Source organism: Pteronotus mesoamericanus, unplaced genomic scaffold (assembly GCF_021234165.1).
Source record: "Pteronotus mesoamericanus isolate MK-2021 breed Mesoamerican mustached bat unplaced genomic scaffold, CSHL_Meso_final contig_53, whole genome shotgun sequence".
Lineage (NCBI taxonomy): Eukaryota > Metazoa > Chordata > Mammalia > Chiroptera > Mormoopidae > Pteronotus > Pteronotus mesoamericanus.
In genome coordinates, this window is record NW_026555195.1 from 2,405,396 (window position 1) to 2,432,715 (window position 27,320).

General features: G+C 36.9%; 1 protein-coding gene across 1 annotated transcript in view; it reads right to left on the reverse strand.

Moving 5' to 3' along the window:
* ARHGAP32 (Rho GTPase activating protein 32) overlaps nt 1-27,320 on the reverse strand; it is a 183,221-nt gene that overhangs the window by 122,305 nt on the left and 33,596 nt on the right. Inside the window, exons 3-4 of the mRNA XM_054579450.1 lie at nt 16,636-16,727; nt 15,601-15,685 (exon numbers count right to left, since the gene is read on the reverse strand). Coding sequence (XP_054435425.1) covers nt 15,601-15,685; nt 16,636-16,727 — 177 coding nt within the window. The remainder of the gene's footprint in view (nt 1-15,600; nt 15,686-16,635; nt 16,728-27,320) is intronic.

Genomic DNA, 27,320 nt, shown 5'->3' on the forward strand with positions numbered 1-27,320 from the left:
TAATGACTTTAAATGTACATTAATTGAATTCCCGAGTCAAAAAATACAGAGTGACTAAATAGATAACAAAGAAGATTCAACTGTAAGTTGTCTTAAAGAGAATCACTTTAGCTTTAAGGATATATACAGGCTGCGAGTCAAGGGATAGGGATAGATATTCCACGCAAATGAAAACCGGAAGACTGGAGAGATGACTATGCTCATATTACATAAAGTACACGTTCAGTCAAAAACTGTCACAACACCCAAATGAAGGTATTATAAAAAGACAAAAGGGTTGACTTATCAAGAAGATATGTATCAGTGAAATAGTAGTGTGCTCCCACCATCAGGAACCTAAATATATAAAGCAAATATTAACAGAAATGAAAGAAGAAATAAACAGCAACACAGTAACAGTGAGGGATTTTACTACCCTACTCTCAACAATGGGCAGATCATCCAGACAGAAAATCAACAAGGAATTGCTGTAGGATCAGCAATTTTCAACCTTTTCATATCATGGCACACATAAACTAATTACTAAATATCTACAGCACACCAAGAAAATATATTTTCTGCCAATCTGACAACAAAAGGTATAATTTTGATTCATTCACACTGAACAGATATTGTTGTGTGAGCTGTTGTCATTTTTTGACCCCCTAAGAGAAAACAGGTCAGTGCCCCTAACTAAGTCAGGTATTACATGTTTTAAAAATTCTCGTGGCACACCAGTTGAAAATTGCTGCTACAGGTAAAAGGACGTAACAGACATACACAAAACACTCCGTACAACAGCAGCACCATACACGTGCTTCTCAAATGCACATGTAACATTCTCTAAATAGATCACATGTTAGATCACAAAACAAGTCTCAGGAAATTTAAGAACACTGACATCATAACGGGTATGTATTCCAACCACAATGGTAAGAAACTAGCATCAGTAACAGGAGAAAAACTAGAAAATTCACAAATATGTGAAAATTAAACAATATACTCATGAACTACCAATAGATTAAACAAGAAATCAAAGGGAAATTTAAAAATCTAGGAAAAAAAACCAAAATGGACACATAACATACCAAAACATATGAGATGGTATAAAAACAGTTCTAAGAGAGAAGTGTAGCACTAGAGTCTTACATTAAAAAAATAAATAAAATTAAAAAATATTTTAAAAATCTCAAATAAACAACCTATCTTTACAACTCAAAGAACTAGAAAAAAGATGAACGAACTAAACCCAAAGTTAGAAGGAAAGAAATAACAAAAATCGGAGCAGAAATAAATAAAACTAGAAACCACAAAAACTGTAAAAATGATCAATAAAACTAAGAGTTGGGTTTTCTGAAAAGATTAAAACAAAACTGACAGACTAATTAGACTAACAAAAAAAGACAAGACTCAAAATTATAAATGAAAAACGAAAAATTGTAACTGACACTGAAGAAATACAATGGATCATGCTATCAACAGTTTCTCATACATTAACAAATTGGACAACCTTGACAAAATGAATAAATTCTTGGAAACACATAAACTACCAAGACTGAATCATAATAGAAATTCTGAACGAATAACAAGAAAATTGAATCAGCAATCAAAAACCTCTCCCAAAGAGGAAAAGTCCCTCAACTTATGAATTCAGTAGTGATTTCTACCAACTGTTTAAAGACAAATTAACACCAAGCACTGGCAAACTCTTCCATAAAAATGAACTGGAGAGAACACTTACAAACTTATTTTAGAAGCTAGCGTTACTCTGATATTAAAGCCAGTAAATTCCAAGAAAAGAAAATTACAGGTCAATATCTCTGATTATGATGAATATAAAAATTCTCAGCAAAATACTAGCAAACCAAATTCAACAGCACATTTAAAAAAATCATACACCATGATCAAGATACACAGATTGTTCAACGTACATAAATCAATAAATGCGATACACCACAATGAAGGATGAAGATCATAATTTTCACAGAAATAGAAAAAACAATCTTGGGCTGCCTTTCACTCTTAATAGGGTTCTTGGATGTACAAATGTTTTTAATTTTGATCAAGTTCAATTTATCTTTTTTTTTTTTTTTTGCCTTTACTTTGGGTACCATACCAAAGAAATCTCGCCAAATCCAATGTTGTATTTTCTGATATGTATTCTAAGTTGTACAGTTTTCATTTTCACATTTAGGTCTTAAATCCATTTTTAGTTCATCTTTACACCATGATTTAAGGCAAGAATCAAACATCATCCTTTTGCATATGTATACCCAGTCTCCCAGCACCATTTGTTCAAAGGTCGTTGTTTCCTTCATTATGTGGACTTGGCAACCTCACTGCAAACCAATAGGCCATAAATGTAAGGGTTTACTTTGGGGTTCTCTAGCCTATTCTGCTGGTATTCATACGTCTGTCTTCTATCAGTTATCACACTGTTTTGGCGACTTTAGCTTTATGGTAAGCTCTGATACTGAAAAATGTGAGTTCTTCAACTCTGTCCTTCAAAATTGTTTTAGCTATTTAGGGTCCCTTGAGAATTACTATGAATTATAATATGGGTTTTTCTATTCCTGCACCAAAAAAAAAAAAAAGACACTGGAATTTTGACAGGATTGCACTACAGATGTGGATCATTTTGCATAGTACTGTCATCTTAACAATATGAAATCTTCCAATCTATGAAAATTGAATGTCTTTACATTTATTAGGATTTGTCTAAATTCTTTGAGTGACATGTGGTAGCTTTCTGTGTACAAGTCTTTCACCTTTCTTAAGTTTGTCCCCAAGTGTTTTATTATTTTGGATAGTACTGTAAATGGAATTATTTTAATTTTCTTTTTCAGATGGTTCCTTGTAGTGTATAGAAACATAACTGACACATGATTGTTAATTTTACATTCTGCAACTCTGTTGAACTTATTTATTATTTCTAAGAGTTTTCTTGTAAAATCTTTATGATTATCTACATATAACACCATTTCATTTGGAAACAGAGATAATTTTGCTTCTTTCCAATTTCTTTTTTTTGCCTAATTGCTCTGCCTAGGTCATCCAGTACCATGTTCACCTAGCTCCTGATTTTAGGGGAAAATGCTTTCAGTTTTTCACCACTGACATCATGTTAGCTATGGGTTTCTCATATTTGGTATCCTGGTTTGTTGAATGGTTTCACCATGATAGGGTGCTAAATTTGGCAAATGTTTTTTCTGCATCAACATAGGTAAACATGTGGGACTTTTTTTCATTCATTCAGTTAATGTAGTGTATTATACTGATCAATTATTTCATATGTTGAATCGTCCTCGTAATTCCTTACTTTGTGTTGATGGAAAGTTCTGGAGATGAACAGTGGTGATTTTTGCACAACAATGTGAATGTACTTAATGTGACTGAGTCATACACATAAAATGATTAAAAAAAAACCCAGAAAAATTAACAGTCTACTCCTTCTTCCCCAAAGCAGAAGTCTCTCAGATGTATTAAATTTAAAATGCAAAATTAAAAATGCATAAAATGCAGTGTGAAGCCAGACAATGGAACATTGTTTAATGATAAAAACAATGAAGTACTGATGCATGCTATATCTTAACTTTGAAAACAATATGCCAAATGAAAAAGCCCGCCACAAAAGAAAGCATACTGTATGATTCCATTTACGTGAACTGTCCAGAATCAGCAAGTCTGTAACGACAGAGAGTAGATCACTGGTGCCCAGAGCCGCATGGGAGGGAGAGGGCCCACAGGTTTGGAAGGGAAAGGTTATGACTGATCATGGGTACAGGGTTTCTTTTTGGAGTAAAATAAATGTTCTAAAATTAGACTTTGGTGATGGTTGCACAACACTGTGAATATACTAAAAAAGAGTGAATTTATATTCTGTAATATACGGTAAATTTATGGTCTATGAGTTATACCTCAATAAATCTCTCTAAAAGTGTTTTAATGTGAAAAAATCACCATTTCAATAATTACTAAAATCTACTTTTAAAATGTAATTAAAAAATATCTCATTCACATTACTATAATAAAAACTAGAAAGTACCTAAAATTAACCAAACAAAAAGTGCAGATTATCAAGAAAAATTACCAAACATTACTGAAAAGTGTGAAGGAAGACATAAATACATCAAAATTATTTTTGAAAAACTAACTATGGTAAATGCAATAATCATCCCTCAATTAACCCATATATTAAATGCATTTCTTAAAATGTTAGTAACTTTTTTTTTTCTTCACAGGATTTGTCAGGGGAAACCTAAAATATATATGGGAAAAACAATAGCCCAAAATAACCAAGGTAATTTGTTGAAGTCAGATTAGGCCTACCAGATATCAAGACTTATTAGGAAGCTACAACTCAGTGCCTCCCTGTATGAACTTGCTATTCTTCCCATCAAGAGATAGAGGCTCCCCACTCTGTTAAATTTTTGCTACACTTACAACTCTTTGAACCAATAAAATGTGGAGAAAAAAATGTTCTTGAACTTCCAAGACTGGTGATTAGAAGATCTAACTGCTCTTCTGTAATACACATTTGGCAGATTTTTTAACCATAATATAAAAATGGAGAAAAATAGATTTACAGTTGTATGTCAAACAAGAGTTTATTCTTGTATTATTTATTAATTATTGTATTACTTACTTGTATTACAACTATAAACCTACTTTTGCCGACTACTGTATATAAGGAAAAAATGAGATAGGTGTATGCTTAACCCAAACATCTTGAAAAGTATCTGCAGTTTAAGTAAGGATCACTAATTATTTGGTGAATGACTGAATAAACAAATATTGTTTCACTGGAATATAATACTCATTTTCTAAACTAAATACATTATTTTTCCTCACATAGTGTCTTCCTCCTCCTTCATTCCCAAAGTAAATAAATATCATAACCAACCTAATCATCTCAGCCTCCTCTACCACTCCACCTCTCCACACAAGCTTTCCTTTTATACTCCCGGGGTCAAGATCTAATCTCAACCTTTGATTCCTTAATTGTTCCTGTCTCCTAACACTTGCCTCTCACACCTGTTTCCTTCTTCTCATTCTCCATTGCTGCTTCCCCAGCTCTGAGTCTAAAAGCATCTGGACTCTAGACAACTGAAGACTCTATGATTACAGTAGTCTTACAACTGATCTCCCTCTATTTCCCTTAAACATTGATCATGGCACTTTCTTCTCAAAATCCCTCAATACTTTCTCATTTCCTACTAAGAAAGTAACTTAAATGCAGACAAAGTCCAGAACCTTAGATAAGCTTTGAAGACTGGCATTTCTCCAAATATCTCGTAAACCACATTTTTTCCCATAATCATTCTAAGCCATTCATGTCATTCCTTTCCAGGTACCTTTGTCTAAGCTAATTTCCTCTGTCTAAATGCTCTTCACTTCTATCTTTGCATAGCCAAAACCTACTCAATCTTTAATAAAGACTTCCTTGTATGCCACAGGAAAGAACTTCTCTTGACTCTGAATACCTATAAGCACTCTTAAAACATGTATTACACTATTGTTAAGTTTATTGGTATATTGCTTGTTTCCCCTGAGGAAAGAATGTCTTACAAGGTACTCAATAAAACCATTCTGAATGAATTGGCTGTGGGTTTTAAGACATCCAATGCACAAGTCGGAACAGCAATGCTTCATACACTATCTAAACCACATGTTCCCAGAGTATACATTATAAATGCTTAGGCTACATTCGCCTACAGAATACATTAATGTAATGACTTCAATTATTTTTACTTTCTTCAACTTAACAATATCTTAATGCTTTGTCTATAAGAAATGGAAAACAGAATTTCCAAGTCCCATACTTCTACATTCCTTACAAATCTATTTTTGGAGTTATTTTTCCTATATTGAATTCACTTTTCTATTACCATGGAAACCAATCTGCAATTAGTGTTGTTAGAATCTTTAAAAATAAAACTCAACTCAGAAAGTCTTCAAATATTAAGAAAACTCTTCTTTCAACAAGGAGCATGGAAATCGGTTGTAAATAAGGGTACAATTATAATACATCGTCCCACCCACATAAAAAACTATTCAGCAAAGCCTAATCTACAGATTACAAATGGGGCACAGAAAAAGTTCTCTTCTTTTATTCATTTTTATTTAGTTCTCTTACGGTTGCAATTTCACTGTGACATACTTCTGGAGTTTGTAAGGTTTCCTTTACCCCTGTAGCTTACAGTAGATGTGGAAAAATAAAAACTCATTTGTTTCACAATTATTATGTGGTTCACTCATACCCACCATCAACATCCTAATATATAACAGTGAAAATACTACTTTAAAACTCTTGAGTTGACAATGTCAAGTGGAGAGAACCAAGATGGCAGAGGAGTGAGTAAAAGTCACACTGAACTCCTTCTGGGAACAATCTGGAATTACAACTAAATTGTGGAGAAATCACCTGGAACAAACCACTGAACAATAGCAAGAGAGGAGCCTTATAACCTCAGACAAACAGAAGAATCAGCTTTAGCACAACCTAACTGGTAAGGAGTATGGTAGAGACTAGAGAAGGCAGGCGGGGTGCCCATGGGCAGCAGCACCAGAAGGATATTGAAAAAGCCAGTTGGATCCTCTTGAAAAGAGTGGGATCTAAACCATAAGTGGGGATCTCCAGCGTACAGCATCACAGCCTAAAAAGGACACAGATAACAGCCAGCTGCGAAAAGCAGCAAGGTTGCTCTCTGCCAGAGACGGGCGACTGAAGATGCAAAGAGCCATTTAAAAGGCAAACGCATACATTTTTATTTGCAGCCACTTACCCTGGTCTCCAGCAAAGGCAGGGGCAGAGTGGGTTGGAGGCGCCTGAGGAGAGACTGGGCAAGGCGGCTTTGGGAAGAGAACTGAGAGAGTAGCTAGCGGGATCCCAGTGCTGACTCATCCCTCATACGGCAGCAGCCACCTTGCTGAGGCAGAGACCACTCCCCCTGAGCGGCAAAGGGCAAGAGGAAACAATGGCCCCGCCCCCAGAAGAGACTCTGCCCTGGCCTGGCAGTGCTAAAGCCTAACTGGTGAGTACAGAGTGGCAGCCACAGATAGTAGACCCCTGGCTAACAGGGGCACAGAGTGGTCTGGAGACACTTAATGGGAAACTGGAGAGAAAGGCTTTGGGGAGAGAACTGAGAGATAGAGAGCAGGATCCCAACGCTGACTCATCCCCCATATGGCAGCAGCCATCTTGCTCAGGCAGAGACCACTCCCCTGAGCAGCAACAGAATAAGAGGACACAATAGACCCACCCCCAGGAGGAACTTAGCCCTGCCCTATGGTATCTAAGCTGGCCTGCTGAGTACAGAGTAGAAGCCACAAATACTAGATCCCTGGCTAATGGGGGCACAGAGTGGTCTAGAGACACTTGAAGAGAGACCGGAGATGGAGGCTTTAGGGAGAGAACTGAGAGAGTAGCTAGTGGGATCCCGATGCTGACTCCTCCCCCAAACAGCAGCAGCCATCTTGCTCAGGCAGGGACCACTCCCCTGAGTGGCAGCAGTGTGAGAGAACCCAATAACCCTGCCCCCAGGAGGTACTCTGTCCTGCCCTGTGGTGTCCTAAGCTGGCCTGCTGAATGCAGAGTGACTAGATTAACAGCTGAAGGAGACAGCCACAGACAGTAGATTTCTGGAAGTCTCAAACAGACTGCCTAAGGTCAGATAGGGTTACATCTCACATCATCAGAGGTAGATCCAGAAATTAAAAACAGCGGTCTCCTACCATAGAAGTTCACACCACAAAGGAAATCAAGACAGATCAATTTAAGAAGCAGAAGCAAAAAAGAAGAGTCTCACAAATAATGGGAATACAAAGAAACACCCCCCCCAGTCAAAGGGGAAGGAAGAATCCACAGATAGAGAACTAAATGAAATAGAGGCAAGTAAACTATCAGATATTGAGTTCCAAACAATGGTTCTAAGGAAGCTCATTGAGCTCAGTGAGCCCAGAGAGAATTACAAAAATCTGCAGGGAAACTACGAGGAACTTACTTGCACACTATAACAGCATGAAAAAGGACACAGAAAGTATCAATAAGAGACAAGACGAAATGAAGAATATAATTTCTGAATTGAAGAACACAGTAGAAGGAATCAAAAGCAGGCTAGATGAAGAAGAGGATCGAATCAGCAAGATGGAGGATAAGGTAGAAAAAAGCTCCCAGAAAGAGCAAGAAAATGAAAAAAGACTCAAAAAGCACAAAGAAGCATTTACAGAAATGCAGGACAACCTAAAATGTAATGATGTCCTTATAATAGGGATACCAGAAGGAGAAGAGGAGGAGCAAGGGATAGAGAACCCGTTTGAAAAAGTAATGATGGAAAACTTCCTTAACTGGAGGAGAGAAAATGTCGCACAAGTCCAGGAAGCACAGAGGGTCCCATTCAAAAGGAACCCAATGAGGCCCACTCCAAGACACATCATCATTAAAATGGCAAATATCAAAGACAAACAGAATCCTAAAGGCAGCAAGGGAGAAACAGGTAGTAACATAAAAGGGAGGCCCGGTATGGCTAGCAGCTGACTTCTCAACAGACACCACAAGCCAGAAGAGAATGGTGAGAAATATTCCAAGGAATGAAAAGCAAAAGCCTGCAACCAAGACTGCTCTACCCAGCAAGGCTCTCCATTAAAATGGAAGGCAAAATAAGGAGTTCCCCAAACAAAAGAAGGCTAAAAGAATACACCTCCACCAAACCAGCATTGCAAAATATGCCAAAGGGACGCTTTAAGAAGATGAAGAAAGAGTCTATGAATACCTAGTTTCTTTCACAGTCACAAATACTTGGTATTACCAATATTTTTAATACTGAATACCAGATTAAGTGACTGGTTTGCTCACCTTCAGACACTAGAATCATCCTCAGCGCAGAGATGCCCACAGCATGATGAACACATGGGAAATGACAGCAAATTCACATCTCCCATCTTATAGATGCTCGCTCCAGAACATATACTTGCCAGGGAACAATGCTTCACGGGTATTTTTGCATTTCTGCATCGTCAGGACTTTCTAAGCCCACAGCTTTGGCGCCGGGTTAAAGGGCGACTGAACAGCAACCCTAAACATGGAGCCCTCCAGAGAGGGAAGAATTTCCTCTCTCCCAAGAGCCGTATGTTTACATCCCAGGATGTTTATGAAATAGAGCCCTTTCCTTCTCTCCCTCACCTTCCAGGGAATCTATTTACATTCCACAGCCAAGGTCCCTCTCTCCATATCCAGAGAGGCAAATGGACAAAGGGCCAGCCATCTTGTGTAAGCTCCAAGTTTCCTAATTTCAGAGTTTGTCTCTTGTGGTACAACATGCCACTCACTGTACACCTAAGGTGTCTGGTTCTCAGTGCATCACCCCATGGACACTGGGGCACAGGGAACCAACCCAAGTTACTCTACAAGTAAATAAAAGGTCTAATCTCTGACACAGAGACCTCATTTTTTTATTTTAGAGTGTGAGTGTGCAGTTGTCTATAACTGTAGCGAGCTGACTTGTTAGATTTTAAGCAGAGTAAAATGTCAGACCCTTGACAGTTTCAGACTCAACAATATTGTTTTACAGAGCATATTCAGTCAAATTCTTGGAAGTAAATTACATATGTAATGTGGCTCTGATACATAATATCTTTTTTCATTGTTCAACCAATTTCATACACCTGGTTCTTGGACTGGATAATCTCAAATGAGATACTTGTGTGAAATCTCAAATGACATACTTCTAACATGTGAACTTTTCATTTCAAAGCTACCCCTCAAATGACAATGATTTCTCGGTGTAAGAGCTGGTATTAATTTTAATTACTGCAGAAAAGGCAAAAAAATAGACCTTCAATTTTTATTTGTTTTGGTTTGAGGAAAACAAAACTTTTCAGTAGGGGTGAGAATAGTAAAATCACCACAGCTTTTGTTTCAAATGGTTACACACACATGTACTTCTATATAAGATATTTTTAAACTGGAAATATCTACAAGTTAAACTTGAAATTGCAAGTAGCATTAACAGGATGGAAAAAATAACGTCTTTATTGGTTAAATTAGCTTTTATTAATGACTGAAAGTCTCACAGGCATGTACCAAAAATTTTTGCTGATACATTTTTCTACAAACTGTAATGGACCAGAGAAGTTAAGGGATTTATTTAAGCTCACATGGTACTATTATGCATCATATCTGTTTAACTACATTAAACGTGTAGGACACTTCAAAACTATGGTTTATTCCTCCTTGTTAGAAACAGCAGTTTTGTCAGTTTCTCCTTCTCTAGCACTACCAAAGAACATGCAGAATGGCCTTGATTCAAACACAGACTCCACCACTTACCAGCTGTGAACTCTCTTTACCTCAATTTCTGCCTATGAAACTGTTGTGAAGACTTAATCAGACATTATACAAATAGTACTTGGTGTAATATCTAGCTCACAGAAAGGATTCCATAAATACTGGCTTGTATTCATTTATTATAATGCTGATAACTCCATTTAAAAATAAAAGTCAGGATTTTTATATTATTAGTCCTCAACGTTTTCACACTCAGGTCAGATAGTACCACCTCTTTCCACACGTCTCAGCATCAAGGCAAGAGTGCACGTGATCATAAAAGCAACGGCAGTGTTTCTGAGGCAGCTGCACAGTAACATCAGCAGAGAATGCTCAAGGAATAGGTATTAAACTCATACTTTTCTTCTGCATTTCTTTCAGTTAAAGCCTGACCTCTCGCATCCAGGGTAAGTTAACTTAATGCTTCGTATGAAATCAGATAAAAAGAAACATTAATTCGCAGCTTCAGATAAGCAACCGATAATAGAAAACGGAAACCGTGCAAGTATTTTAGGACCCTTCACAGGAGAGGCCGCACCTCGCGCAGCGCAGCGGGGAGCGAGCAACGCCTCGGGCACCAGGGCTCCCGTGCGTCCTTGCACGTTGCAGGAGATTTTTTCCCTTTTCACTGAAAAATATTCCTGAAATTTGAATAAATCTTTGTTTTTGAACAATGGAGATGATCGAATAGAGAGGTGGAATAAAGATACTAAATTTACAAAATCTAAAATTCCTTCAAACAAGAAGTTCTTTCTAGGAATTATCTTTTCCTCCCCCTGCGGTTTCTATTTCTCTGAACAAAACATAATACAGCACTATACGTTAAACTCTACAGAGCTGGCCCAAGGTACTACTCATTCAGGGGGGAAATTTCCAAACCTAAATGCACTTATTAAAAAACAGTAACATAATATTGTAATAACTATGTACGGTATCAGATGGGTACTAGACTTACCAGAGTGATCACTTTGTAAGTTATTTAAGTGTCTAATCACTATGTTTGTATACCTGAAACAAATATTATAGTAGTATAATATATGTAATATAAACTGCAATTGGAAAATAAAAATTGTTTTTAAAAAACAATTAACTGAAAATGAACCAAATCTCAATAGCACCTACAGACCTGATTTCCCTGAAGGAGCATACACAGGTTTCCTTCTGTACCCAAAAGTAAAGCATGTCTATAAAACCTTTTATAAGCAGGAATGGCATACAGCAAAGAAGAAACTACTGTTAATTTATAAGAAAAAATTCTGAGTGTTCTCAAACCCAAAATTCAACACACACACAATGCTTTTATTTCATTCACCACAACTGAAATGCTTAATTATGTCCAGTTTTACGCAAGCTCTTTTAGGCTTTTCAGATACCTCGGGACACACCTTGCTTACAGACAAACACTATAAATGGAGGTGACACACAGATGCTCACAAACACAGTTCCAAGCTGTGGCAGCTGGAGCTGAGGTGCTGAGTGTGGTTCCCATGGAAGGAGCTTGGGGGCCACTTGCAATGTTCTGGGTGCGCACCGCCTCCAAGGCGGCCCGTGCAAAACAAACGCTGACTGCTGGCTTCGCTTTTCACCTTTTTTCATAAAAGTGAAAATCGTTTTCAAGTTTCTTTTAGGTAGTGAATACAGGTACTAATGTAGGTCTTTTGTAAAAGCAAAGGGGTGTAACAGGAAGTGGGGTTAGGCAAACTTTTGAAAAACCAGTATAGAATAATATTAATATTTGTCAGAGTTGATTTATGAGTAAAGCTAGTTTTTGATCAGCAAGTAGGTACCTGTTTGCTATTCATAGCTCTTTTTCAGAAACAAAATAAATAAAAGAACTAAACTTTGAATTCAAGAAACAAAGTAGACAAACACCAAAAAAAGTAGAATGGAAACAAATATTGTTAAAAATTAATAGTATGATGAGGACAAAAGAGAGGGAGATAGGAAAGAAAAGAAGGCAAGAAGGAAGGAGACCGGCAGGCTCAAGCTGATCAATAAAATCACAGGCTGGTTTCTAAAAAAGGCCAAATTTAATAATATATTGTGTACAACTTACCATAATAAACTTTCAAACCTATATTAAATGGACAATTTTTTAAGAAATTATAAATGATAAAGACTGACCTAACTAAATATGAAAGAACTTGACTAGACCCATGATCAAATCATAAGTTGAAATGATAATTAAAGATTAAGCCCTCAAATGGGAACCAGGCCCCAAAGGTTTTAAAAAGAAAATTCTAGTCCACCTTCAAAAAACAGGTAATTCCAATTTATACAAACTACTTCAGGGAATGCATTTTTAAAAGAGGGAGGACCCGTGAAATTCCCTAACTCAGGCTAGTGGACAAGCACAGAACGAAGGTCAGCATCACCCGTCAACACAGACACAAAAATCATCATCTTAATAGAGTAAAAACGAACATACTTATTTTTAAAATATTTAACCTAATAGAGTATGCCCCAGGAATAGAACGGCGTTTCAACAATCTATTCCTATGACCAGAGTAATTCTTTGCACTAACTTTTAAAGACAGTTTATTCGTGCTCTGTAACATGGCCTCAGTTAAGACCACGGCGTGGCACAGCCTCTTCTGACTCTGTTTTCCTCTCCCCCTTGTCACATCCCAGCTTATCTAAATCACAGCTCACAGTTCTCCTGCAACATCTTCGCTGGAAGGAACATCCAGTGTTCTAGTCTACTGGTCATCTAGAGTGCTAGTGTATCCAGGGTCTGCGCTTCCTTTTCAGAACGAAGATCAGAAAAACAAGATCAGGATAAACTGACAGTCTCTCTGGCAGTCAAGAGAGTGCGCGCGCCACACGAGAACGCACTACGGGCTGGCCTCGCCCGCCGCCCAGCAAGCTCACCAGGGTCATTTCTCGCCCACGTGGCAGTGCCATCTTATACTACCTTCCACCTGAAGATACTGAGCTGCGGTTGGAACAGGAAAAGTCAGATAATTTGACCAAAGTGTGCCAGAAATAAGCTGATAGAGAATTTAAACACATCTGTGCACAATAAAGCATGTGTTGCCAATTCACCAGAAAAATATACCCACAGGCCTGGGAATTATTTCATCCGGCTGTGGTTAAATTAGAAACAAAGAAATTACTCAAGAATGCTCAGTGGCAACTCTGCTCTCAAAGGTGGAATACTCTTCCCTTCAGAATAAGGAAGGAAATTTCTGTTTTACAAAACCATGTATGAAAGAATATCGCACTACTTTGCTCTAACCGCTAAACAAGTCATCTTTCTGACCATCAAAGGTATTCCTTCCCAAATTATAACTATCTTTTTCTTACAAGTTCTTCTAAGTATTTTTGTACTTACATATAATTTTTATAGAAATATAGTCTTGTTTTTGAGCTTTTTAATTTATCAATCTAACATGAACATTGTTTCTACTTCCATCACTATTCTACATAATTTATAGTGCTGCATAAGATTTCCCTGTGTGAATAGTGCATAATTTATGACCCATTCCTATTTTTGAACGTTTAGATTATTTCTAGTAAAGAACTAGATGCAACATGAAAGGATTAACATCCAAAACTTGTAAAGCATTACCATGAATAAATAAAAAATACAAACAAACCTATACAACATTATGAGCAAAAGACTTAATCTAGAAGAGTTTAAAAATTAGGAATATCAACTGCCAAGCAACATTTGAAAAGATGCTCACCTGCATTATAAATGAGGGGACTGACAATTAAAATACAGGGAGAGAGAGCTACATCTCCATCAGACTGGTGAAATGGCAAGGGTCAGACAACCGAGAGTCAGCAACGGTGGAAAACAACAGCTCTCACTGACTGCTTCTGTGTGAGTATAAATTTGTCAGTCACTTGAAAAAGTAGTTTGGCTTTACCTAGTAAAGCTGATACGTGGGAACACTATCGCCCTGAAACTCCATTCCCGGGTATACACCGTGAGAAGCCCCTGAACAAGTGCACCGGGATTCGCGTACAATGTTCACAGAGAGGTTGTTTAGAATAGTCCAAAACTGGCAACAATCCAAATTTCAAAAAAAAAAAAAAAAGGATAAATTACTTGTGACATGTGCATGATATGAATTAATAGACAGCAATGAACTGAGTGAAGTATAATTATGTATATCTACAGTGATAAAATTTCCCAGTGTTAAATGAAAGATGCAAGACAAGAAAGAACACTACTTTGATGTTTCAAGCTCCCACCAGTAGCCCTGGTTCCTTCTTCGCCGGTCCTACTTTTTTTTTCCCCATAGTTCTAATCTTCTTGGCCATCCTCTCTGCTCCGTAAGCATGAATCTTTGATTTTTGTTGTTGTTCACTAATGTAGCCAAAGCACCTAAAACTGTGGCTGGTACCTAGTTACTTGCTCAGTAAATATTTGCTGAAGGAATTAAATAATTGCTTCATATAATTAGGGACGCATACAGATATTAGAATGATAAAAAGATACGGCAATGAATATTATAAAAGCCATGGTGCAAGTAGCCTCCAGGGTAGGGAAGGTAAATGCCACACAGCAAGGACACCGAAAATTTCTCACTCTTAATCTAGGCTTTCAAATGTGCATATATATGTGTGTACACACACACACACACACACTCACACAAAGGGTGGAAGAAAAAGGTAGGTTTACAGTTGTTCACATGGAAAAACACACACAGACTATGATCACTACAACAGCTTCATTAACTCAGAAGAATGTCACAATGGCACAGTGCACGCAGATACAATCTCCTAGGTGCTCAAATTGCCGGCCCTCATTGTTTACACATTCCTGTAGCCTGCTTGCTATATTCAAGCACACTTCGGTACTGAGTTCTTTTTAAAGCTACTTTTGCCCACCCCAATGTGTGTGTGGGGGGGGGTGTATGCATATATATCTGTATATACATACAGACATACATCACAATAAGAAAAAGGATTGGAAAAAAACTCCATTAGCCTTCCTTCCCCTAACCCCTACTCCACTGCGCCCCAACTCTTGATTTCTTGTTACTGTGACCCAACATGAGTGTCAGGCAACAGCTAGAATAGATCATGCTGTAAAACAGTGGCAAACTCTGTCTAGGAATCTGATGGGAATTTTTGGATTTCCACTAATTTCACTACTGTTTCCAATTGAATTAGGAGCCATCGGACATTATTAGTAAACGTAAGAAAATAAAAGTTTTCACATCAACCAATAAAACATCAACTTCTGAGTATCACCACTCAGTATGTGGATCTGGATACAGGTAGATGTACATGTGGATGCACAACAGATATAATTCGGTATGAGGGAAATATTTCAAATATACCTGTATGCTGCCAAACTCAACATTCTCGTAATGGAAATGTGCACATTCAGCCATCTTCGGAAAGTGACCTTTAGTGAAGGGTAACCTGAAGTACATGGAATAAAGAGGTGAGATATGAGGCACTGGAGTGGTGAAAATTACTAGCCTACGGAGAAAATAAAATGGGTTCAAGAGCTCATGCAAGCAAAACTATTTAGTAAGCACATGCGCATGAGCACACATATACCCACACAAACGTTTTCAGAAACTGAATCAAATGAAAATAACAGTTAGCGCACAGCTCAAAAATCAAAAAAAAAAAAAAAATTGAAAAGCATCACTATACTCTCCTAATCATGGCTCAAGTCAATGCCCATAGAAAAACTACGCTTCCAGTGGGTGTTACGCAGACTGCGGACAGCCAGCTTCTAACGAGAAGCAGCATTCCCACCACAAAATACAAAGCCAGATTTTACCTGTGAATGTTGTCGCAGCCCATCAGTCCTGGGTGGGTGGGTCTGGGTGCAGAATGAACATTTTTATCCTTGTCTTTTCTACACTTGCATGAAAACATAGCTATCTAACCCTCTACCAGGTGAAAAGAGGGCTTTTCGGTTTAAAACTGAAGCAGACACCTTAAGATACTTCACTTAAATGTCAACTGCTGGCATCCATCTCAGGCCGTCTCAAAGGCAAAGCTGAGATGCAGCAATTCTCGTAACTTAAACAAACCTCAGTTTTCTCAATGAATGAGAATATGTATTAAAGGTACCTAGAGAGATATACTTGGGCTGTTCCTATTGAACAAACACAACCTAACAGACAATGACATAAAGTTGCAAGAACAAAATTTAAGTATATTCATAGGCCAGAGATAAATCTTCAGATGTATTTCACTAACCATTGAGTCATAATTTAAGGCTTACTGGTATAAGTTAATGTATGGAGAGTAAGAGTTTATTTAGTAAGAAATCTAAAGAAGAGTTTTAAGAGAACTGAAGAACTGATTTCCATTTATAGGAATTCATTTAAAAACCACTATAAAATTATACTTACTTTTTCACATGTTTAACCTTCATACTAGCTGTACTGCCACATGTCTTAAGACTAAGGTCTCCGGGGATCTCAGGGACATCTGCTCCTCTTGCCTTCAAAATAATAAAAACAGAAGATGCATGACTATTCCTTTATCATGAATACGTTTTTAAAAGCAGAGTATATAGTTCATTGTAATGGTTTTGCTGACTCTGTACCAACAGCAATACATAATGATTTAATAATCTCTTCTTAAAATAACTTATTCAGTTTAATTAAGAGTAAGAAAAAATATTCACCTAATTTAAATAGTTAACTTTACTGTATGAGGAAAAGTCTTCTGTGACAAGGGTTTTCATGCTCTTATACTCACATCTCAAAATCGGCTATTATGCATTGCAGCACAAACTTAAATCTCCCCAGGGGGGCGGTGGACTAAAGTAACCTTAGTTACAATGATTAATAAAAGGTACAATGGCAATACGAATACCATTAGGCACTCAGAAAAATGCATTTCTCACACCAAAACGTGAAAGTGACATCTCCAAACTTACTGCTTCCTCTGCCCCAGTTCCCATGTGGGGATTTTTTAAATTCTAGTGACACATTCAACCGCAAGGGTCTTCACACTCTGAACAAGATCAACAGCAAATCCAAAAATCCATTTTTAAAGAACACATTTATGTTATATTATCCATGGTTTCTTCATTAAATTTACTGGTGTGACACTGGTTAATAGGGTCACATATACAGGTTTTGGGTGCGCATTTCTGTGCTGCAAGACCTGTACATATTGCATAGTGTGCCCGCCACCCGAAGCCACGCTTCCCATGACCCGCGCCCTTAGTTATCACGGCCCATGCCGCCCGATGCAACAGGGGAGGATAAACTGGGCTGCGCGGCTGAACTGAGCAAAGGGGAGAATCACGAAGAAGATACGGTAAATGCACACAATGGGATGCTATTCAGCCATGAAAGAATGAACTCTTGCCATTTAGGACAACAGGATTGGACCTTCAGGGCCTTACACGAAGTAAAACATGTCAGATAAAGGAAGATACACACCCTATGATCTCACTTATCTGTGGCATCTAAAAATACAAAGCAAAAAAAAAAAAAAAAAAAAAGCTAAAAAACAGAAGAGATCGGTGTTTCACAGAGCCAGCAGGTAGGGAGCGGGCAAAATGGGTGAACAGGGTCAAAATGCACAAACTTTCCATGATAAAATGAAGAGGTCTGGGGATATAATGTACACTCTGGTGACTGTATTGCATATTTGAAAGTGGCTAAGAGAGTGTATCTTAGAAGTTCTTATCACACAAAAAAAGAAAAACACTTGTAATACGCATAGCGATGAATGTTTAACTAGACCTACTGTGGTGATTATACAAAAGCTCTTATGAACATTTATATGCATGCCTATTTGTGTACACATGGAGTATTTTGGGGGTCTACATTTGGGAGTATAGTTTTGTATCATGTGACATTGGCTATGATAATTAAACTTACAAATTATTATGTTGTGCACCTACTCCACTTAAGCCTATCCTAGTAACTTAGCCAAACGCTGTTGTTTTCTCTTATTAATCTCCCATAGGTAACACCCTCTATACAGCAAGTTGAAGCATTTTATTATATTATTATTGATATTTTATTGAAAAGCACTTTGCCTTTCTCTTACCTTTTTTTCCAATCATCAAAAGAATAACTTCCCTGAACAAGAGCTAATGGAGTGACAAATGCACATACTTTATTGATATCTGACATCCTCTACCCTCGTTACAACGCTAAAATTTAACAGCATTCAAGGAAAACACTCAAAGAATCCCAGTACTGCTAACTACCCTCGAGAAGCAAATCAGGGCTTTTATCTCTCATCTTATAATTCTCCTGGCTAATAAGCAGTACCTGTGAAAGTCTACAGTTAACAAAATTAAATTCTGCATGTTAACAGCTCTATTTTTATAAGTAAAAATATTTTACTATTACGATTTTGTTACACTTTGCTAAATAATCCTCCAGACTCACTGACCCATTTTCAGTGCCACCAACCATGTATGTGAGTGCCTATTTTTCACAACCTCACAAACACAGGATATTATCAATCTTTATCTTTGTCATCTGATAGGATTACATCCTTATCTTTCTTTTCTAATTTAAGTAAAAGAGTTTATTAAAATTCCCTTTTTAATGGGCATCTGTACTACCATATACATATATATCTGTGCATGTGTGTTACACACACGCTTAGTTTCAGATTCTGTTGTTTTTTAGATTTTTCAAAGAAAACATTTTTTAAGTCAAAGGTAGAAATATTTGTCTGACATAAAATAATCAAGATATTTAATGGCTTGCCATATAAATTATAAGCCTGGAAGGTCTAGTCCTTACATATCTTGATTTCAAGACTTACTATAAAGCAATAGTAATTTAAGTCAGTGTGGTACTGGACTGGGATGGACAAATTAAATAAATGTAGCAGAAAGTCTGGAGAAAGCCCACATATGACAACAAAGCTTGACTTATGACAAAAGTAACAATGCAATTCAAAAGAATATTACTGTGTCAATAAGATTGGCGTAGTTTTCTAAAATATGCAAAATAGGAATAAACCTTGAGCCTTCTCTAAACAATCTGCACAAAAAATCATTCAAGGTAGAAATTCACTCAATGTGAAGATTTAATGCTTCTAAAATTAAACAAGAATAATAAATAACATGTAAAAATGCCTTTAACAAGAAACAAAAAAGTTCTACCTATAAGAAAAAATGAATTCAATTACATCCAAATTAAAAACAACTTAAGTCATAAAAGCTCCTTAAAATAAATACTAACAACCCAATTCTTAAATGCCAAAACACCTAAAAGGGTACTTCATAAAAAAGGATACCAAATGGCCAATAATTGTAGATATTCAATGCCATTACTCATCAAGAAATGCAGACTAAAATCCTAACGGGATAATACTGAACAATCTCCAAACAGCTAAAAATTTTTTTTTAATTAAAATACCCAAGCTGGCAAAAAAACATGGAGCACTAAAATTCTCATTTATTGCTGATTGAAGTATAAAATAGTAATAACCACTCTGGAAAATTGTTTGATAATTCCTACTAACTTAAATATACATACACCCCCATGATCCTACAACTACACTCCCAAATGTCGACCCCCAAAATACTCCATATGTACACAAATACGCATGTATATAAACAGTCATAAGAACTTTTGTACAATCACCAGAAATGGAAACAACATGAATACACAAAAACAGAGGACTGCCTGAATAAATTAAGGTGTAATTAGACAATGAAATGCTGTGTTTGAAAAAAGATATTTATTAACATATTAAACAGCATGAATATATCTAACCATTACTACAATATGCGAAGGTGTGTATTGAGCTTAAATTAAAAATTAACAGAAAAATGTATCAACAGAATTTTTAATGACACTTAAGCTGGTTCTACATTTGTCTAAAATAGCTGTAACTGGAAAGACAATAAGGAAAGAACAGTATTCAAAGCCCACAAACAGAAGGCTGTTTTCTAACTTATGATAAGTTAACAGACGCCAAAACCATTTAAGAGGCGTTAGGACACCAGCAAGGAGAAGACTAAGACAATCAGAAAAGTTGTATAAATGCATTTAAGCACTAACGTGCAACCATATAGAAAAGACATCAATAAAGAAAAGACATAAGAGGCTATGATCTTTGAGAGAGATAAATCATGGAAGGTGAACTCTCTAGTCAGCCAAACCCCTGATAAAGAGAAAAGTTTAACAGCAGCTGGGAAAAGAACATATACACACATTACATTCACAGGACTACATATGAGAAAAGCAAAATGCTTGGATTGAGTTCCTTTAATTGCTTTTTTAAACTGTCAAAACAGAGTTCTATATCCAGCAAAATTTATTTCAAAAAAAAATGTGAGAATTCTAGTCTCTTCCACTGCTGATAATGAAAACTCTACAAAAAACAAAATGAAATAAAATAACAAGCAACTACCTGATAATTCTAAAAAATTTAATGAGAGCGAGTGGATTGGAAAGCAAAGTCAAAACCTGAGAAATGACTAATAATATACCGGCAGTGTGCTTCCCGGTTTCCCCCAAGCCCACCCCACCCCCTCTCAGAACTGCCTAAGGAGAAGCTGTATCATGATATAAGCAGCAAGCAATAAACAGACTGTTTCAAAAAATACAATTTCTGGCCACAGGACTTCAAAAATACCCCTTGAATATGGAAAAATAGCCAAGAGATTCCTTTTATTCCTCTTCTTCCAACGTGGCCCAAGGACAGGCTTGAGAGCAGTACCCCAGCTGTAGCAGGGGCATATGAGACTCTCAGTGGGAACCCGTTCTTCGCAATAGTCTTCGAGACCCTGTTGCGTAAAGACTGTAGGGAAAATCCTTGCTATTTTTTTCCTCTTTCTTCTCCCCCTGTTTAGGCCTGGAGCGGCCCCAGTCATGAAACACTGTGTGCAGCCCAGAGACTAACAGGCCTGGCGAACTCCTTCCTTCCAGCCAGAGAAATCAGGGAAAGCATCCTTTGAGAGCAGACAATGTGTACAAAATAGAAACTGATGTTAAAATCGCCACCCAAACAAGGCTAGACAGAAACTTCTGTCTAAACCCCACCAGGTTAATGCCTGGTAAGAGAGAAAAGCCAAGATTCTCCAGAGGATTTTATTAGGAGTCAGTCTCAGAACATAATAGTCCAAGTGTCCACAATAGAATAAAAAATAACTGGATAAACCAAAAGCCAGTAAAATATGAGAAATTTCCCCCAAGAAGATAATCAAATACCAAATATGAGATGAAACATGTTGGATTTATCAAAGACTTTAAAACATGTATTATAAACATGCTACATTAGATACTGAAACCAGTGGTAAAACAAAAATTTCTCCAAAACTGTGCCTATACAAAAATACCAAACTTTTAGATAGGACAAGGGCCTCAAGGTCTGAGCAGTTCTTACTAAATGATATTGTTGCTAAATGTTAAAAGGTAACACAGTATTTTGCAGATGCAGCTGTAGACAGGATGAGCTTGACAGAAACTAAACCAGATACATGTAGCCAACAAAACAGGAAGAAATTAACATTAAATTAACCATATAGCATATATAAGCAATGGTTAAGCCTCCCATCAGAGAGAACTTTGTTTGAATCCAGTTGTCTCCTTTACCTACTGCAAGTAAGTAAACAAACCTTGCAACAATCTTATCTCCTTCCTAAATAGAACACCCCAAGAAGGAAACTCCTTGCATTCAGTAACAAACAACATGAAAATTTTGAAACTGAAAAAAGTAGTATCTGAAATTAAAACAAAATTGGCTCAGCAGAATGGAGATAACAGGGTACCTGACATTAGACAATCTGAAAAGATAGCTAAAAATTTTTTTAAAGATTCAAAAATAGAAATGGATCCATATAGATACCTGGGGAGAAGAAACATTCTGGCATAGGGAAAAAAAAACTATTTAAAGAAATAATTCCTGAAAACATTATAAATTTATTGAAATGTATTTACAGATTCAAGATCAGAGAAAATCAAAGAAAACCACAAAACCAAAACAATAATAATCAAGCTCTTCAAACCAAATATAAGAGAAATATCTTGAGAGCAGCCAGAGGAAAAAAAGACATTACATATAGTTCAATAATTTAAATGACTGGATTTCTCTCAACAGTTATAAAATTCTGCAAGAACACTCAAACCAATAAAGTACATCGAGTGAAAATATCTTTCAAATTGAAGTAAAAATAAGACCACACTCAGGTGAAGAGGAATTTATCACCAATAGGTCCTAAAAGAAATGCTTGCGGAAGTTCTTCCTGTAAAGGAGAATGCCACCAGCGTAAAACTTGAACATTCTCCTTTGAAGGAAGGGCCACAGAAATGGTAAATAATTAGATAAATGTAACAGGTTAATAGCCTCTTAATTTTTGTAAATACATGTGCAAGTTCAAAGAAAATATGACAGCATTATTTGATACATGTAGATGTGATACTTGTAAAAAGTACAACATAAAGGGGAAAATAAAGGCACCTACATGGTGGAAAAGGGGCTACCTACTCCACTTGAAGTGCAAAATTATAGCTTTAAGTAGCATATGAAAATATAGAAAAATAAAACTAACAACACACAAAAAAGGATAAAACACCCTGACCAGTAGATTAGGCCAGGAATGTAAGATCAGTGAAACACCTAAAAACAAAACAACATTTCATCACATTAACAGAGAAAAAAATCACATGATCATCTCTTAGGAAGTACACACCTTAGAAAAAATTCCAAACCCTAGTGATGAAAAAATAAACATCAATAAATTAAAAACAGAAGAGAACACCCTTAATGTAATATTTTAAAAGTATCCAGAAAGGGACTAAGGAAAACATGATACTGAATGGGAAAATATTTAAAGTTTCCCCAAATGTCAACAGTACAAGGATGTATGCAATTATCACATCTATGTATCATGTTAGAGTGCCTAACCAGTGCAATGTGGGAAAAAACCACACACAAACCCTTGTACAAGGATTTACAAACTCTTAGAATTAACCAAAGAATTAAAAAGAATTTATCAAGATTTCTGGGCATAATTTTACAAAAATTAATTACATTTCTACATAGTAGGTACAAACAAGTAGAAAATAAAATTTTAAAACAATAGCAATAGAATAACATTAAGAAAACATCAAATACCTAGGACCATATAAAAATATAAAAAAGATTTCTACACTAAGAACGACAAACATTTTTCAAAATTTAAGACAATGTAAAGTAACATATTACACACATATACACATCTCATTTGTATGGACTGACTGATACAATACTGTCACAGTGCCAGTTCTTCCCCAAATTATCCATAGATTTATCTGTGTAAATTAGAAAACGAATTCTAAGAATTTATATGGAAATGCAAAAAACATATCAGTGCCAAGTCAAGAAGAGCAGAGCTAGAAGTCTTGCTCTACCAGTTCGCAAGATCTACTACAAAACTGTAACTAAGACAGTGTGATATTTGCCCAAGAACAGAAAAATGGACCAATGGAGCCCATAAGAAAATGCAGGCAGCAGCTGATAATATAGTCATCTGATTCACAACAAAGGTAACACTCAAATTAAGTCAAAAGGAGAGACAGTCATTTTAATATATGTATTAAGTCAATTGTATTTCTAAAGGATAAAAGGGAATGTTGATCCCTTATCTCATATCACACACAAAGTTCAATTTATTTTTTTTAATTTTATTTTATTGTTTCAAATACATTTGTCTCCACCTCCCCTCTACCAACAAAGTTCAATTTAAATTAGCTCACTGACCCAAACATAAAAAGTAAACATGTTCTTCAACACAATACCTTCATAATTTTGGAGTGGGCAAAGATTTCTTTAAAATGCACAGAAAAAATTATTACTATAATCAAAGAAATTTTTAATAAATTGGGACTTCACCTAAGGGTGTGAAAAGCCAAGCTAGAACCTGAAAGAACTGAAAATACATATATCTGATAAAGGACTAGTATCCGTAATTTATGAAGAACTACTAAAATTCAATTTTTTAAAAGGCAGGCAACCCCACAGAAGAAAAATGCATGATTTGAAAGAACATATAACAGAAAAAGACATCTCAATGCTAAATAAGCAAATGAAATGATGCTAAACATAAATCATCATCATAGAAACACAAATAAAAACCACAGTGACACTCTTTTACATACACAACAGAAAGCAGGCACAGTGAGTAGAGAATGTAGGATGTCATGTGTAGAAACAATGGTTGCCTTTGGTGGAAAAGTACTGACTGAGAGGCATGCAAGGGAACATCCTGAATTTCAGGAAAAGTTGTATGTTTAAATCTGGATGGTGGTCACATGGGAAAAACAAAAGTGAAAATTCATCAAGTTCTACATATGAGATTTGTGACTTCTTTGTATGCTAGTTATACCAATGACAACTGATAGGAAAAAAATTAAATGTGAAAAAAAACAGACGATATGAGAATAGGAATTTATTGTCAACCTCATTTATTGAATAAAGATGCATAAAAACATACTAAACAAACTAGCAATCCAAATCTATCACTATGTTAATTTTTAGAAATATATCATAACTCAACCGAATTTATGCCAGGAATGCAGGACATATTAACAACTGAATATTTATTATTAGTAATAATTAAAGTTAGTTAGGAAAAAATATTAGATTGTTGCAACAGATGCAGAAAATTATCTGATAAAACTCAACCCCCATTCATGGTAACATCTAGTAAGGCTTCTCGTTGAAAATAGTGAAGACACATTCATCTCTGCTCTCAAACATGTATTACCAAAATAATTTTCAAAATATCATTTTGTTCTTATATTGGCAGAAGTAAAAGTGTCATATGTATAAGGTCATTCTTTGCAGGACTATCTCCAGTAACTGTGAAAAAGACAATAGGCCAAAATGGAGTCACTGGTGCTAAAACCACACGCTCAAACTTAATACCAAGCGTAACTGCACTTCCGGTCTCTCCCAGAAACGTAATCTTAACCAGTTTGGAATCTTCTGTTCAGCACCCCAGAGGCGACCTGCCACACAGGCCCTTTCCTCCCGAAAAGGAAGATGAGGTAATCCGTCCCTTCCCTATCTCTTCCCCTTTTGCCCCTAAAAGCCCTGCATTTTATACAGCCCCTCAGAAGTCTTTTCTCCTTCCTCGATGGCATGCTGCCTGGTTCACGGAGCATTCAAAACGCCAATGAGGTCTTTAAAATTGCACAAGTGCATGGCAGGCCTTACAAAGCCAGAGACCTAAAGCAGCCACGTAGGATGATCTGAAATTAAAACTTCCTAACAAAAAGGGAGCTATGGCGAGCAGTCATGCCCTAGACCAGTTATCTTCCTTGACACACGTGTTCACCTTAACTGAGCCTATCCGCTGTCTCTCTGCACCTACAATAGCACGCCTTTGGAATGTCAGAGTAATCGCCTTTCTCCAGACTCCTCAGGGCGTCATTTCCCACTAGAACATGAGACCACGGAACTGAGGCAGGACAGTAGGAAGCAAGGAGAATTCCTAGGCCAGGTGGAATGAGGAAACTGAGACAATTACATGGCCAAGCAATTTATAGCCAGATAACAAATCACAAGGTCTTATCTTCCTAACCAAGGACACTTATTAGGAGCAAATGGTTTCCTAGGGTGTCCAGCCTTCTGGCATTTCTGAGCCACACTGGAAGAAGAACAGTTGTCTTGGGCCACACATTAAATACACTGCAACATGTAATCACAAAATAATCTCATAACGTTTTAAGGAAATTGACGATTTTGTGGTGGGCTGCCATCATAGCCATCCTGGGCTGCAGGGGGGACCCCCGTGGCACATTCCGGACCTTGCTGTGGCAGACCCGCCTCCGTCCCATCCCCTCTTCGGTGACATTGTTAAACCAGAGAATGCTCCTGACCCCTCTATACTCTCATTTTGAGGCATCAGCGTATTAGACGCACCTCGAAAATTGATGAATATTCTCTTGAGATTCTCCCCTGAGATATTCACTAAAATTTCTGCCTTTAGAAAAAAAGATAAGAACCCAGAGCACACCCGTGCCTTCCACTCCTTCCTTCAGGCGTGTGTCTTTAAGGGTCCCAAGGAGACTTGCAACCAGGGCAGCAATAGGCGGCAGCAGCTCATTCCGGGCTGAGCCCCTGAATCTGCCTCCAAGGGCCCTCCGTTTGCCTAACTTTTCACTGAGCCAAAAGGCAGTTCCACCTTGGCTCACTCCTGTTGCTGTGATCTTGCCTCTTCTATCTTAAGCCCTTCCCTGTTTTGCTGTCTCCAGCTTTATTAAGTGTACTCTCAAAATCACCTGGACTGTGTTGTGAAATTTTTCCTGCATGTAAGTCAAGAGCCCAGGAGCCCACACACTGCAGACCATGCCAGGGCAGAGTCGCCCCACTCCCAGTCCCTTTGCAGGGACGAAACCCCTCATTTGTATCTTGTTCTCCCACATACCATCTCTATATGCTTTAAATGTTAAGTGCTAACTCTTCTATACCCACCAATGTAAAAGAAGTATGTATTTCTCTCTTTTACTTTCTACCCAATCTCAGAGATGTCCCCACTTTGCTTTCTCCTGCCTCCCTAATCCACCACCAATGGATTTCATGTAACCCACTTATGTCTTCTCTTTTGATTCTGATGTATAAAATAAGGTACAAAACTGTCTGAAGCACTTTCTCAATCCACTGAGATTTTCCTTCCCAGCAACTACTGTCAGTTTGGCTCAAATAAACTCATAAAAATTCTTACAGGCTTGGACGTCTCTTATGTCAAGAAGACAAAAACCAAATATATAAGAGAAAGATATTTTGGTCATTTGAATAATCAAGTAGGTATTTCCTATAAATCATAAAAGCCAAATAAAACAAATGAACCTAATCTGTTGGAGGTTGGGTTCACCCAGAGAGGAATGACTTCAATAGAGAGCAATACAAAGTAAAAGACCCCTAATGGGATATAGCCTAGACAGGAAACAAACTCTTTTCATTAATATTTGCATTATTATTTTGAAACTATCAAAAACTAAATAATTAAAGCAAGCAAATGTCAATGTCATCAAAAGCTAAGGTTTGTATTCATACAAATATGAATCAGAAGACTAAGAAACAAACGTTACTGATTTCCTTTGTGTGGGGTGGGGCAGGC